Source organism: Globicephala melas, chromosome 2, assembly GCF_963455315.2.
Source record: "Globicephala melas chromosome 2, mGloMel1.2, whole genome shotgun sequence".
Taxonomy (NCBI): Eukaryota; Metazoa; Chordata; class Mammalia; order Artiodactyla; family Delphinidae; genus Globicephala; species Globicephala melas.
The window spans coordinates 10,732,622-10,749,185 of NC_083315.2; the positions used below are offsets into that span (position 1 = coordinate 10,732,622).

At 38.1% G+C, this 16,564-nt stretch overlaps 2 protein-coding genes across 5 annotated transcripts in view; one reads left to right on the forward strand and one right to left on the reverse strand.

The window, feature by feature from the left end:
• Positions 1-686: 686 nt before the first annotated feature.
• Positions 687-10,403, reverse strand: THNSL1 (threonine synthase like 1). 2 transcript variants are annotated; one of them, XM_030837205.2, is made up of 3 exons: positions 10,172-10,285; positions 4,889-4,927; positions 687-3,934 (listed from the first exon to the last, which is right to left on the reverse strand). In XM_030837205.2, the coding sequence occupies exons 2-3, from the start codon at positions 4,889-4,891 to the stop codon at positions 1,655-1,657; spliced, it is 2,283 nt and encodes a 760-aa protein (XP_030693065.1). In that variant the 5' UTR covers positions 4,892-4,927; positions 10,172-10,285; the 3' UTR covers positions 687-1,654. The 2 variants fall into 2 exon arrangements, with proteins under 2 accessions (XP_030693065.1, XP_030693066.1); XM_030837206.2 differs by lacking the exon at positions 4,889-4,927 and having other exon boundaries at positions 10,172-10,403.
• Positions 10,038-16,564, forward strand: part of ENKUR (enkurin, TRPC channel interacting protein) — a 30,000-nt gene continuing 23,473 nt past the window's right edge. The window contains exon 1 of one of the 3 annotated variants that reach the window (XM_030837208.3): positions 10,038-10,412. Coding sequence is in view for 1 of the 3 variants with exons in the window: in XM_030837207.3 (XP_030693067.1) it covers positions 11,078-11,154 (77 nt within the window). In the remaining 2 variants the exon portion in view is untranslated. Of the gene's footprint in view, positions 10,413-10,519; positions 11,155-16,564 lie in introns of those variants that run through there. The other 2 variants (XM_030837210.2, XM_030837207.3) reach the window with 2 other exon arrangements.

Sequence of the window (16,564 nt, forward strand, 5' to 3'; positions counted from 1 at the left end):
GCTTTTCATTGCAGTGGCTTCTCTTGTGGAACACGGGTTCTAGGCGCACGGGCTTCAGCAGTTGTGGCTCGCGGGCTCAGTAGTTTTGGCTCGCGGGCTCTAGAACTCAGGCTCAGTAGTTGTGGTGTAAGGGCTTAGTTGCTTCGCAGCATGTGGGATCTTCCCGGAACAGGGCTCGAACCCGTGTCCCCTGCATTGGCAGGTGGATTCTTAACCACTGCGCCACCAGGGAAGCCCCATGTCATTTTTTTTAAACACTGTCCCTCCCACTTTCAGAAAAATAGTGCATTCTCATACACACAGGAAAATTTACATGCGTTTTCTAAACATATCATTTACTGAAACAAATATCCTTATAAGCAAATGATAAAATATCTAAGACCTACGTGAATAAGTAAACTTTGAATCTTCCATTATTTTCTTGTAACGGCTCTTAGTTTTCAAGTTTTGGTTTTAAAATGTACATTTTAGAAGCCATAGATCCAAAGTTAACATAATTAGTTTAATTTTTAAATTTTTTAAACAGATTGCTTCGGCTCATTGAACGATTACAATTTTTTCTTGACAACTTGTAATATGTTTATGGAGGTAGTTTTCCCAGAAAATGAAGCAGAATGTTATCAGCAAAGACAAATTATGTTAGGAATGCCATCTTGTGGTTGAGAGTAGTCCATTACACTAACAGGTCCTTTCACTGATAATCTTTAATTCAGAAATAAAACATCCAGGAAATTCACAAATGTAAATCACGTTTATAATGTATTGTTACTACAAAGAAGGAAAAACTAAATATGTGCATCAACCGTATGTGATTTTAGTTACAAAAAAGACAATGTTCATTGAAAAGAGAGACCATAGACAAATTATATAGGAATGGAGTCCAAATAATACAGGAAAACTGGTAGAACTAGAAACATACTTCCATGAAGACTATTCAAATACTCTGAATTTTGGAAAGCTTTTCTCTTGAAATAGATACATAATTTTATTTCCGTATCCACTACTAAGTAGTTCTGTGGATTATTACATTGTGGATTTAAATCTTGTGTCTTGGTTTTCAAACTACATCACCTTAACTCTACATATCTAAAGGGGAGTGAAGGCCAGAGCACTTATCTAATCTGGGTGGCGTAGAATACACATAATTAATTACAAGTCCGAAATGGAGAGTCAGAAACACTACTAGCCCTTTCTTAATAGATGAGCTTACTACTTCCTCCACAGAAGTTAACCATTAGAGTGGTAAATTATCTTTCTATTCAATAGAGAACTGGTAATGGTTACAGATGTACTACGGAAAAACTATGCTTAAATATTTTAATTGCCAGATTGAATGCCAGACATTTTGGTCTGCTTAAAAGTGGGGGTGAGGGAGTAGAAACCGATATATCCCTCATGAGTGCAAAGCACAGCACAAGGGTCTGTGTACTATGCTACCTTTCTGTCACTTCCAGATTAAGGATCCAAGGAGCATGTGTAGGTATAATGTTCAGATCTAGAGATTAGGCTATTGAAATTCCGAAAGATAACAGATCTACATATAGACATACATATTTACATAAAAACCAAAATGTTATTTGTATTCCAAATCTACGTTTGTGATCAATTATTGCATGCTTATCACCAGAACATTTTTTTTTAACTCAGAAAACTTCTATATGAAGTGATTTTGTGCTAGTTTTTCCACGTGACTCTTCAGGACATTCACATCAGCCGCACAGACCTGGCACCCCATCTTCTCTTGCTGTTTTGTTCTCTCCAATAAAGCCTCATGAGGTGGAGGTAATGCATTGTATGAACTCAGTAAATAAACCTGACTGGATGAAGTCTGACTGATTTCTTTGATCTTTAAAGCCTGCATGATAGCAGGTGCAAACTTTGAGTAATGAGCTGTAGATGAGACGATCACTGGGCAGGTTTTATCTTGCATTCTGTCTGCAACTACTTTTGCAACAGCAGTGTGTGGATCCAAAATATACCCGGAAGTATTGTAGGTAGAGTGAATAGCTGCTAGGCACTCTCCCTCAGAGCACCAGTCAGCTACAAAATCCTGCTGAATTTTCTCAACTAGAATCTTTTCTATCTGGAAGTGATGCTGCTCTTCTAATTGATTAAATAATCTTGTCATTAATTGTCCATCTTTATTAGCCATCAAGTGTAAATGTCGCTCCAGGTTTGAAGATTTGAGAATGTCAATTGCTGGTGAAAAGGTTTGTGCTAATTTTCTTTCCCTTAGATCATAATGTCCTGTTTTTATAAAATCAGTCAAAACATGGTTCTGATTAGAAGCACAAATAAATTTTCGAATAGGGATTCCCATGGTTTTGGCATACACTGCTGCTAAAATGTTACCAAAGTTTCCTGTGGGAATACACACATCGATTGGGCTTCCAAAAGAAATAAATCCTTGGCTAACGAGATCAAGGTATGCAGAAGCATGATAAACTACTTGGGGAAGCAGTCGGCCCCAGTTTATGGAATTAGCTGAACTTAACACTGTTCCATATTCCACAGTAAGAAAGCCAGTAAAATCAGAATCCTGAAAAATCCTTTTTATAGATGTCTGGCAAAAATCAAAATCTGACTTGACACCTACTGCCCATCCATTTTCGTTCTGACTGCCAATTATTTGTGCTTTTTGAAAATCACTTACTCCATCCTCAGGAAAAAATGTGGCCACAGCTATTCTTTGCTTGTCATTCTTACTAAGACGACTAAAGCCATTTAAGACTGCACTCCCGGTGTCTCCTGAGGTGGCTACAAGTATCATGTAATTACAACTTGGTGGAATACAGTGTGCAAAAAGATGGGGCATGAGCTGTAAAGACAAATCTTTAAATGATCCCGTTGGTCCATGGAACAACTCCAGGATGAACTGGTTGCCTGACAGGTGCCTGACAGGGGCAATTTTTGAGCAGGCAAAGTTTTCCCCATAAGCAGTTTCAATCATTTCTCCCAACCTGGAAGCAGGTATGTCAGCAGGATGTATACATTTTTCCAAGAGTATCTGTGCTCTTTCTACGTACGTTGCTCCTACGAGGCTTTTCCACTCCCCAAAGTTTAATTTTGGAAACTCCTTCTCAGGAACAAAAAGTCCACCGTCAGGAGCTAACCCCTCAGTCACAGCTTCACTGAAGAATTTTGTTGGGACCTTCTGTTCACAGTCTTTAGGCCAAATGTGTCTTGTGGAAATGAATGTTTCTGAGTCCACATCTTGGTATCTTTTAACTGCATTCAGCACTTTGTCAGCTACCTCCTCCGGGGAAGCCCCATTTTCACATAAAACACGAGTATCGTACCACTTCTTATAATACTGTCTTCTAAACTTAAGTAAGTCTTTCATAGATGTTCCAGAATTCTGACCTACAATCCTATCTATTTTCATTAATTTTAGACGACTAACTATATCTATTGGAGGTACATCCAGATAAACAATTATTCCATTTTTCTTCAGATGCCGCATGCTAGCATCATGCATTGGATTGGACCCAGTAAGGGAAATCACACTTCCAGATGCAGAGAAGTTTAACACAGCTTTTCCTTCCTCTTCTAAAAATTGCTCATTACCAACATCCTGCAATTTTTCAGACACACTCATATTCCAGGTTTTTTCAAGGATATCATTATCCACATCTATGACACAACAACCTAGTTTCTGACCTATTATTCTGCCTACTGTTGTTTTCCCAGCACCGGGTGGTCCCATCAGGATAATATTTTTGTCTCCAACAAGAGAGTAGATTGAGTGCCATGACTTCCTTAATTCTGCAAGTGCAAAGGTTCTTGAAAGAAATAGCTGTGCACGTTTATCCGTTTTCACATGTGTACTAGAAAAGCATTTCTGAGCTATTTGTTTCAGGTGCTGACATCGGTTAAAGTGGAGCATTCTCTTTTCACTTTTCTGCGCAAGCCAACCTAAAAACTGGCTTTGGCCCTTTCAAACATAAAAACAAACAAAAAAGACATTTGGTTACTAATTTCAAAAGACTATCCCAATAGGATTAAGTATAACCACGCCCACAGTACATACACTGTTTAACATTCTTCCAAATTTATGGGATATTTAAAAAAGTATTTGAACCCAAATTCTCATTTATTTCATATTATCCTTTTAACAATCTTTTCAAGTCTCAAGATATTGAGTAATCAAAACTTTAACAATTTGTAACTATGAGCAACACTTTATTCAGAAAATGCCGTATCATAGATGCTTTTTCAAAAAGATACTAAATCAAATTAGTATTTATTTTCCTATAATGAAAATTGTCTCATGGTTTATAACCCATGTAAATAAGGATGATTTGGAGTTGGAATGCTTTTTACTTGCTGAACAAAAAGCTGAACAATACTCTTTATATTTAATTTCTCTTTAGTTATATGAAAATGTTGATAGATTATCATGTTACTCATAAATTTCTTAGTCAAAGAATTCACAAGAAACCAGAATAAAATATTTGCTTATAAAAATAAATAAATAAGATGCTTAAATAATTTTCCAAACTATAGGGCAAAGGTATGACATTTTCTTTCTTACATGCCTTTTACATGCACACTGTTAAGAATCATTCTTACATATTTTTCATGTTGAAGGCCTTAAAAAAAGCTAATGAAAGATATAACATTATGCAAATACTTAAGAAAAACTGATAATCAGCAGCAAAGTCAAAGGCTACATATCTATAACCTTCTGTGCATGGGACCATCACTTTAATTTCTGTCCTATAAACATCATCATTGGAGAGACTTAACTCAAATTCCAGACTCCAGAGTGATAGCAAAAAAACTCAGGAATGTTTCCAATTATAAGAGGACAAACTTATTCTGGCATCCGGAGAAGCTCTGTAATTCCCCATACTGGTCAAATCCCTGTCTTTGAAAATATACTCACCATTAAAACACAAATGTATGCAAGACAGGTCAAATTTTACTAAAAAAAAAAAAAAAAAGTTTTACTAGACAGTACCGAATTTCTGCCACAAAGCGATATACAAGACAACATAACCAAATGATAAATATAAATCTTTCACACGACACCTAAAACTTTCAATGATTTAACTGTATGTTTAGTGATCAGTGGACGGAGGCTATGAAATGAGTATCCGAATTACTCTTTTAGGTTGTTTTATCCATCTGAATCACTACATGATTTAGATGCAATAATATCTCCTGTAAAAAGCAGTGTCTGCCACACATGGGTACCTCTTGGCTATTTAAATGATTTTATAATAAATTCAAAGCACATAGCATGGTGGTTGGCACATAAGACCATTTATATAGTAATATTAACCACCGTCACTCAATGACAATAGACTAAAAACATATAAATTGAATCAGAATATCTAGGCACAAAGCTAGGCATATTTTTTTATGGTTTGGTTTGTTTATAAACCTTCAGAGAAAACAGGGGTACTCATCCGTGAATCAAGAACTGTTTTGTCAAGCACAGTCTAATCCTTTCCCTGAAACAAACCAAGGATCAGAGAACTGTACACTTGAACCCTATCAGCAATTTCTTTTATTAAACTACTTTTATTCTGGAACTCTTCGTTACCACATTATTTTGAGGACACTGTATAAAACAGCCTGATTAACTTCCTATTCAGGTGGCTTTTGCTTATAACATCACAGAGTGTCTTCTTTGTTAGTTCCCAATGCATAACTTTCTGAGGTCTATATTGGTAATAATTGTGTATTACCTGAGTAGCTGGTTTGTTTTTATGGGCATTAAATCTTTTATCTGATCTTTTCCACTTTATGTTGGTTGCTACAATGCTTAACATCAACTCCATTAAAAGCAGAAGACTGTAACACAAACATTATGCAAGTTAACTTCACCTTATCTTTTATAACCTTATTCTTCCTTTGTTTTATATGAATTCAAAGTAGAAAATTGTGACAGTTCAACTTATTAATTCTGTATCAGTATTACTTCACCATAAAAATCTTCCTGAAACTAGCAGAAGGCAGGTATTAATTGCTCTAACGTTATCATTTTTAAAGAAAATTAAAGAAGCTACATAATAAATTTTGTAACATTTAGCCACAAACTCATTTTAGGGTTTCAACATTCACTGTAAGCCAACCAAAAGACAAGAGAAGATGGAATAATGCCCACAGCATGTAACTTTTATCTGGAAACTGCATTTTTACTTAAGAGGTAATATAGTCAATTTTCATTATTCATGGTAGTTATGTTCTATCATGTCACCATGAATATGAATTAATGAATATTGAACCATTGCTCCTAGGGGAAATACAGGGTTAGGTTCCTGTGAGCCTCTGGTCACAACATTTTTGGCAACCAATCAATACGTAATGTTTTATGTGTGTTTCTGCTTAAAGACATCTTATTTAATATATATACATAGTGATTCATTACCATTGAACTCAGCCTTTAACACACACCTGAAGGAAACTTATCTAACACACACATTTTCTCTGTAAGGGACATCGTGGCCTTAGTGTCTTAGGAACATGAGTAGCACTTCAGCGCTCTGCTTGGGGGCCATTTTAACCAGCAAAATCACCAGCTAGAAGCACAAAAATGCAAAAAATGTGGCACTTAAATAGAATTCAAAAGACACTTGTTTATAGGAGGAGCTGAAACAAGAAGGCAGAGCATCACCTTGTTTAACTCCAGCTTGGAATGCATATCTCCTGACTCAAATTTTTCACCACTGTTCACGTGACCATGAATGATTGCAAAAGTGCTACAAGTATTAATTTTGGGTTATAAATAAATTTTAGCGAGTAGAATTCACAAATATAGAACTTGTGAAAAGTGAGGACCAACTGCATATCATTTTCCTTTATGATTCAAAGCCATGCTATTAGACTTTTCCATTTACTTATATTTTAATACGTTTTTCAATACAGGGGTTATGAATAGGCAATTTTTCTTCAGCCAAAGAACAAAACTATTTCAAATTAAATGCAAGTCAATCACATAAGAGTCAAGAAACAAAAACAGTACTTAAAGACTAAATCTCTTGATCATTAAGTACTCAGGTTTTACTGAATCATTGATGTTCTGAAATATTTTTTGTAGAGCCAAGTTCTACACAAAAAATATTTTAGTAAACTAATTTCTCAGGGGATAGTATATACCACTCCATTATACATTAATACTTTTTAAATAGGTTTTCTTATCACTTACAGTGGAGTTTTTTGATCCACTAGTTCCAATGGACACTTTTTTGACATGAAAGACACTTGCCATTCAAACAGATAAATGGAAAGGCAGTGATGTGTCAGTATCACAGCAAGAACTTTAAAAAACAGAATGTCCACGTGTACATATTAAGTTAAGTACTGTGTGACCTCGAAGTATGAAACTTAACAATTTTACTGTGGCAAGCTGATCAAAACTGAAGAATTCCAGGAAAAAAAGTACAGAAACCACTTTTTAAAAGGTTTTTAAATTATTTCCTAAGAATGATAACAAAGTTATACACTTTTAAAACAGAAATACATATTAATTTTCAGGAAACTATTTACAGTGATATTTTCCTACATTTACCACTAGATGATTGATAATCAGCCCAAATCATATTAAACCCATTATCAATTTTTACTTCCAAAATAGTCCAGAAATTTTCAATTCCATTATAAAATTACCTAGAATACTTCTGGGAAATTGTCAAAATCTATTTAGTGAAAATGATTTAGCATTTGTTACCCATTTAAAATATTTGTTATTACTCTCCCAAATTAAGGCATAGCACCTCAAAAATTATTTCATGATGAGAACTGGCTACAGTTCAATGAACTTTTGAAAATATTTATGCCATGATTATACTTGTCATCCTGTTTTAATACAATCTCTATTAATAATTTCTAAGGATGACTAAATCTAGTCCACTCTTTTATGAAGACAGACATTCTAAGGTTTTTTTAAAATTCTTAAAAAATTACTGCATTTTTACAATAAATTGTTTTCCCATAAGTAATACGAAAAAAATGCAAATATATTAGGATATAAACTAACCCGCAGAAGGTTAGAAGCTTTGCTGCTTCTGACTACTAAGGAAAACTCCTCTTAACAAGCCTTCAGTCAGTCAGCTGACTGAAACTGCGAGGAGGAAGGACCACACTTCAGTGCCATGTGGTAATCACAGGGGTCTTACAATCAAAGCATTTTCCAAGTTCACCACTCATCTTTGCCTTTATCTTAGAATCAAGCTGCCTAAGCCTTTCCTGTTGGTAGTCTTACGCTGTTAGATATCTTTAAGGTCTTGCGTATCTAAGTCAAAAGCCTCTTTAAGTACCCTTTGCAATTCTATAACTTAGAAAAATATTGTAAAGAATATGTCTTTAGAAAGGGTTTATTTTCCTCCCAGTTGTCCTATTTATAGTCCCACCTCTGCCCATTTTATTCATTTAAGTAGATTAAAATAATACTTAGCGAAAAAACCTAATTTGTATGTACAACCATTCATTCATATAAGGGGTCTGTGCAAACTACAACCCACAGGCCAAATCTGGCCCACCCCTATTTTTGTAAATTAAGTTTCATGGGAACAAAACTTTGCTCATTCATTTTTTTCATTTGTTAAATATTGTCTTTGGCTGCTTTTGAGCTATAATGGTAGAGCTGAGTAGTTTCGAAAGGATCCATCTGGGCTGCAAAGGCCTAAAACATTTATTATCTAGCCCTTTACAGAAAAAGTTCACCACCTCTGATGGTACACCAATACTAATTCTCTGTGGACATACTGAACATAGGCATTTCCTTGAATAGGACTGCCATTTTGAGGGAATTATAAAAATTAGAAATGCATTCTTTGTAAACATACTTTCAAAAGGCAAGAAGAATTACAGACCAAGTATCTAAAGGAAAAAAGTTCCTTTCCAAATGATTGAACAACTTCATTAAGACGGTGCACTGAATACACTACACTGAGACCTTAAATTCTGTTTAGTGTTTTTAAAACCATAATAAACATACTGACATCAGTGAAATTACTGTATTCAGTAACAGCAGAAAGTCAAGACTAGCTAAAGCCAGTGGGTGCTTACTAACTGCAGAAATCATGCTTTGCCTTTTTTGGCTCTTTTAGGAACTGATTCACATGAACAGTCCTAAAGCGTTCCTTCTAATTAGAAGTTTATAAACTTTGGCCAATGACTGTCCACTGGGCTTAACGGTATTATCATTCTGAGTCCTTAGTTCAAATCTTAGCATATATAGAGAACATTATTCTTCTCTGTACATGCTAAGCAAAAAACCCCAAAACGTAAAATACTCAAAGTGGAAAGGAAAAGGGCAAAGTGGCATATACATATAAACTGTTTTGTTTCAAAACAGAAAATCCGATGTGAAGAACAGGAACATCACCCACAAGGTGCCAATCATCTGAAATAAAATGTTTGTTAAACGCCTGGGATAAAAAATACAAACCTGACCAACTGGATAAGAAAAAACTAAATTTATTCTTGTCTAATGAAATTCACTAAGAGCCCAAGATGATAAGGACCCACACATTCAGCAAACCCTTTTAAATTAACCAAGCCACCAGGCTGTTTTAATCCCTCCACCGAGCACCCTGGCAGTGAGATGACCAAAACTGGCCTTCTCTTATCTTGGAGCATCCTTAGTCCCCTTCGGGCAGAGTGGCCTCTATAATGTTGGTTCAGAACCATATTGCCAAAATGTCTTTCAAAGCCTCGGGATGGTGAGCTTCCTTCAGCAGTCATATGCGAATAAGTAGGTTCACGGAAGACCAAATGGTTCAAACGGAATAAAACCTCTTCTAAGATCGTTTTCAAAAAAGGACACCAAAAAAAAAAAAAAAGGGCAACAACTCAAGGGCCCGTTCAAAAGGCTTCTCCTTCAGGTTTAGGCTTCTCGTTTAAAAAACAAAGACCTAAGAGGAGGGGCCCGATCAAGAGGTAAACTGGTGGAGAAGGGGCGAGGTGCAGGATAAAGCGAGGCAGGTGGCCCAGGGGAGGACGGGCCGCGACAGGCGAACCGGGAGGACAGCGGGGCGCCGGCGCGCCCGCACAGGTGGCGGCAGGGCTGAGCCCGGGACGTAAGCAGCCTAGAAGGCGGGCGCGGACAGAGCGCTGGGATCACCGCCGAGCAGCGCAAAGGGGAAGGCACGGAGCGGGAAAGGCATGCGATGGGAACAGACTGGTTTCTACAGTTTCCCTTTCTCCTCAAATAACTCACCAAGAAAATCACACTGAGAAGACGGGGGAAAAGAAAGGAAATGGGAAGGAGCGTCCGGGAGCCGCCAGTGCCACCTCGGGCTGCAACCCGACACCTCGGGCCCCAGCCCAGGACGGCCCACAGCCTTGAGCCCAAGCCTCGCTTGTCCCACCCGGCTTCCGCACAGCGGCCTTTGCGCCTGCGCCGAGGTCGGCTTCCACGTCCTCGTGCCACGCCCACGGCCGGAGCAGCCCAGCACCGGGTAAGTGACTCGTCCCGCCCTCCACCCACCCGAGCCGGCTCCGCTCCTCGGGCTCCTCCCTCTCTCGTCCTGCTCCCGACGTCGGACGTGCGTCTGCGTGGCCTCAGCCGCTCGCCCCGCCCCCACCGGGTAGGCACCTGCGCACAAGAATGTTATTGTGCGGTGCGACGCCGGCACGCCAGGTTCGGTGCTGCGCGTGTCTCTGCTAGAGTTTTATCTTTTTCTCCAAATACACAGAAACAGGAAAGAGCAACATTTTTAAGAGGACGCCAGTCTTCACCCCTTTACTCCCAAAGGTACATATAAACAGTGGTTTTCAGGTTGAAGTTCTCTGAGAGAAAAGGAGCTGCCGAGAGAGGGAAGAGAGGAAAGGTAGTTTGCAGGGCCACCTTCCACTTCCCCGTTGCCTAGTAACTGTTTCCAGGGCAGTCGCGCCGTCAACAAAGCTAAGTGATCCCAAGAGTAATAGAAGAGAGATTTTATTTTCTTCCCAAGAGAGGACAGCTAAGAAGACGTCAAAGGGGAATTGTGTGAAAGAGAGAAGCCTTAGTTCCTTGAGAAGGCAAGAGAGTAGGAGAGGAAAGGGGAAGCGATGAAGAAAGGGATGGAGATATTGTTATAATGAGGAAAAAAGCTGAGTAGTTTTAAGGACTCATTTGGTGGCCATGGATCCAACGTGCTCTTCTGAGAGCATTTATAACCTCATACCCAGTGACTGGAAGGAACATCCCCCGCCTCCTAGGTACGTAAGCAAAGATTACCACTTGAAACAAAAATGGGGAATTACTGTTCCATTTCAGGATTAAATAAGCATCATATCACTTTCAAAACGAGAGAACGTGTATTTTTGTCTCAATGAAATAGCCTTGGATGACAACTTCTTAAATAAAAGTTTGCAAAATATAAGTATTTAGCATCTCACAATTCGCAGAGAGGGCAGCCTGGTGCTGTGAGAGGGCCGTTTTCTTATGTTAGCCTCCTTTTAATACGTGTGTGATTGTTTGTAATTTAATTGTGCATGTGTGATGTGGCATACAACATAGCCTGAAATTTCTTATTGTTGAAAAGAGAAAATCACAATTTTATTATTCTGTGTTAGGATACTTGAAACTTGGTTTCAGGAGTTAATTGTTTTGTTTCTAACTGCACTACTGCTCCCTGTATAAAAAGATAATACTTATTTTTTCCCCCAAAAGTATTGTCAAGTATAAATTCCTATTTGTTTCTGAGCCTCAGTTTTTTGATTGGTGAAACAAAATAAATGGATGAGGTAGTTTCTAAGGTCTTTTTTTTTTTTTTTTAAACCAAGTTGTCATTTTCTTTCTTTCTTTTTTTTTTTTTTTGCGGTACGCGGGCCTCTCACTGCTGTGGCCTCTCCCGTTGCGGAGCACAGGCTCCGGACGCGCAGGCCCAGTGGCCATGGCTCACGGGCCCACCGCTCGCTCCGCGGCACGTGGGATCCTCCTGGACCGGGTCACGAACCCGCGTCCCCTGCATCGGCAGGCGGACTCTCAAGCACTGCGCCACCGGGGAAGCCCTCCTTCTTTTTTAAAAAATAAATTTATTTTATTATTTTTGGCTGCATTGGGTCTTCATTACTGCATGCAGGGTTTCTCTGGTTGCGGCGAGCGGGGGCCACTCTTTGTTGCTGTGCGTGGGCTTCTCACTGAGGTGGCTTCTCTTGTTGCGGAGCACAGGCTCTAGGCGCGTGGGCTTCAGTAGTTGTAGCAGACGGGCTTCAGTAGTAGTGGCTCGCAGGCCCTAGAGCGCAGACTTAGTAGTTGTGGCGCACGCGCTTAGTTGCTCCACAGCGTGTGGAATCTTCCTGGACCAGGGCTCGAACCTGTGTCCCCTGCATTGGCAGGTGGATTCTTAACCACTGTGCCACCAGGGAAGTCCCTCTAAGGTCTTTTCTTGATCTGATAGTTGATGGAAGGAAGAGTGGATTGATAGAGACCCAAAAATACGTCATTGAGTTAAGATTTTCATGTAGGTGTTAGGACCCCCTTTAATTCCCCAAATTTCGAAAAGGAAACCACACAGTAAACATCCCAGTTAGTCTTCTGGGACTTAGCACTTAGTTAAATCTATGGGGAGAAAAGAAGGTAACTGATAGAGAAAATCTCATTCCTCCTAGGATTTTTGCAGCTTTTACCTTTCTCTTTTTCCTGATCCAAGGCAAAACCGCACTGCAAGAGCAGTGGGCTAAAAACAAAAAAACAGGCTCTGCAACTAATTGGTTTTGTGATCATGAAGACATTTTCATTTGTTTTCTGATCTGTAAAACAAACTAAATGAACTAGATAATCCTTTGAGTCTTTCACATCTAATTATCAATTATCTTTACTAGTAATTGCTTGGGGTGCATAACATCTTCAACAAGAAGGCAGATCCTTCCACTTTTAAGCTTGAGTATCTGTTTTTAACCAAACCAATACCTATTTTGTTTTTCATTAGCTTCTCAAAATCTAGTAGAAATTAGAAATAGGAATTCAAAGTAAGATATGGTACAGTTGCAGAGTTTATGAGAAGTGTTCAAATTAACTATTGCTGAATGGACTTTTGGGCGAAAATTCCTGTATATTGTACAAGATAAAGTTTCTCTGTATAACTCACTGGCTGATTATATTTTCCATAGTATACTGTATTTGAATGTTAAGATAGTTTATTAAATAGGCGTTTTGTTTTTTGGTAAATTTAAAAGCTTTACTGCATCTAGGTGACTTTTTCAAGAAATTTTATAGGAAAAATCTTTATTCATTTGGCAAGCACTTACTGAACCCTGTTAGTGTATAACATTGCCCTTGGGCAATGTTGGAGTGACAGCACAAACTTGGTTTACTCTGAAGGAGTAAGGAGAAAAAACTAACCTACAGTGAAAGGAATAGAAGGCATCCAAATGTGATGGCAAAGAACTCATTGCATTAGGGTGAAGTTAGGCTACACTGTCAGCACAGCCATGAGTTTTTCATTTGACAAGATGTCATGCATGCAAAACACTAATTTATAAAAAACAGAGCATAATAAAACATTTAACCAATTCTTTCTCACCACAGTAACACAAACTTGCCCTTACCCAATCCCCTTACTGCAGTACAAATTCATGCTAAGAAAGAAATATATTAAGCTGCGAGCCTTGTTTGCATCACTGAGTTATAAACCCAGCTTCAGTAAAGCTCACTGCAGCTCTTTGCAAGACTGGCAAGATGATCGTCCAGCTTTCACAAAGAGGTGGATTCCTTGGGGAAACCAACAGTTGACAGCACTGTGATCTCCCTTATCTCAGAGGTTACAGGCTCCTTGGGGAACTGGAAGATAAACATTAAAATGTTGGTTAACAGTAAAACCATGTATTATTGAAAACCCTAATGAGAGATGCAGATGCTAAATGAGAATTTAGAAAATGGATATATGTAATCAAAGTGGGATGAAGGGCACCCTCTTCCAGTTGAACAGTGAGCTATGAGCAGTCTAGGTCCCAAAATTCTACACAATTGACCAGTGCTGCAATAATAATATTGGCCTGACATTTAAAACAAAACAAACAAAGAACAGTAGTTAACCAGATGTTCATCTAACCCATTAGGATAAAAAAAATCTCAAACAAGCATTATCAAACTGTACCAACTCTTGGTCTGTAGTTCTCTGTGTGCTCTTTAAGATAAACTGCTTTAGAACTGTGTATCTACAGATTGAATATGACTATGTGGTGACTATTGGCAAGAAAATAAGTGCAAGTATGATACGTCTATTGAAGATAACTTTAGTTTTAGAATAATTCATCTATAGCCCACATCTAATAAAAAGTAGAAAGTAAGGCCAGTTGTCTAATAAAGTCACCCTCTGGATCTTTATAATAAAACCACACTATCCAGAAAATGGAATAAAATGCAGCTATTGAAAAGAAAGTATAATGGAAGCAAGCTAAGTGTCCCTCAATAAATGGATGGATAATGAAGATGTGGTATATATATACAATGGAATACTACTCCACCATAAAAAAAAGAATGAAAATTTTTCCATTTGCAACAACATGCATGGACTTGGAGGGCATTATACTAAGTGTAATAAGTCTGACAGAGAAGGACAAATACTGTATGATATCACTTATATGTGGAGTCTAAAAAATACAACAAATTAGTGGATAAAACAAAAAAGAAGCAGACTCACAGATAGAACAAACTAGTGGTTACCAGTGGGGAGAGGGAAGGGGGGAAGGGTAATATAGGGGGTGGGGGAAAAAAGGATTATTATGGGATTATATGAAACGATGTGGGTGAAACTTTTGAAAATTGTAAAATGCTATAGAATTTAAAGACTCTTTCATGCAAAAGAAAAAGAAAAGAAAGTAAGCTTTATGTGTACTAACATGGAAAGGTATCACATTATATTAAGTTTTTTAAAAAATAAATTTATTTTATTTATTTATTTTTGGCTGTGTTGGGTCTTCGTTGCTGTGTGCAGGCTTTCTCTAGTTGTAGTGGGCAGGGACTACTCTTCGTTGTGGTGCGCGGGCTTCAGTTGTTGTGGCACATGGGCTCAGTAGTTGTGGCTCGTGGGCTCTAGAGCACAGGCTCAGTAGTTGTGGCACACGGGCTTAGTGGCTCCGTGGCATGTGGGATCTTCCCAGACCAGGGCTTGAACCCGTGTCCCCTGCATTGGCAGGCGGATTTTTAACCACTGAGCTACCAGGGAAGCCCCTATATTAAGTTTTAAAAATCAAGTTACAATTCATACATAAATAGAGATATAGAGAACATAATTTTTTCTGGAAAATGAATTGAGGAGATGGAGGGAACCTAGATCTTTATTCCTTTTTGCTGTTGTTGAGATATAATGGACATATACCATTACATTAGTTTCATCATTTAAAAAAATTTTTGTAATTTGGAAAAATTAAAAAATTATTATTCATATAGAATAGAATATCTTGTTTTCTATAACAGATGGTAAGCTTTCAACTCACAATGGATAGTGTAATGAATCACAAGATTGCAAATTTTAAAAAGGTGAGAGTGTACGCACTCCTTTTTACTGCAGAGGAAGTTATTTTATTAAGGGATCATATCTGCCAATTCCAACTTCCGTGGGAATTTCAAGGCACAGATTTGGACTGAACATTATTTTCTGATGGTATCTAGTGAGCTCATTCAGTTTGGACCATAGTTAATTCCCAGACATTTAGTTCATGATTAAGGAAATTCTTCTAAAAGCAAGAAACAATTGAATGTTTCTCCACACAAACTTACCTACATAGTAAGATGAGAATACAAAGTATTAAAAGTGGTATAGCTGAACTTCTGCTTCCAATCAAGAGTGGAATTTACCCTCTCACCTTAAACAACTAAAACACCAGAAAAATATATGTAAAACAATGGTTTTTCAGGCTCTGGACAAGCAACACAGAGCAGTCATCCCTAAGAGAAGGGAAACAAGCCCTACAATTGTCCCAACATAGTCTCTGGAGAGAATCTCCAGACAAAAGTCCAGGAAAGAGAAATTAAAACAAAATCCAGCAGTTTCTCTGAGTTAAAGAAACAGAGTTCAGAGTTTGAGGTGGTCAAGGCATGTAGAGTTCACAGCACAAGAGTACCAGAGAGGAAAGAACTACATATATGGAGAACGATAGAAGTATGCAGGAGAATTTCCCTGAAGTCTTTGGCTGACAGTACTTTTGTATGTTGAAACTACCAAGGCCAGGGAAATAGCCAACAGTAGGCAGCAGAGCCAGATAAAGTTTATATTCCCACCAACCAGAGTGGAAACTCCTCCTAAGATGCAAGGGATTGAGTAGTACCCTCAGAAATATATTGCCTCAGTGGTAGGGCCAAATCAGAAATAGACTAAAAGCCCTGGACCCAGAAATACAATGTATAACCAAGAGAAAAATCAGTCAATACAAACAGACAAAGAAATGACATCAGTGAGAGAATTAGTAGACAAGGAGATTAAAACCACTATTTTAAATATTCTCCATGTGTTCAAAAAGGCAGAAGAAAACATGAGCAAGGTATGGAGAGAAAGAGAAGGGTAAATAAAACCCCAAATCTAACTTGAACACATAAGTAATACCATGTCTAAAATGAAAATAGTATACTTAATGGGAATAACAGCAGCTGAGACACTGAAGAAGAAAATATTGTTGAATTTGA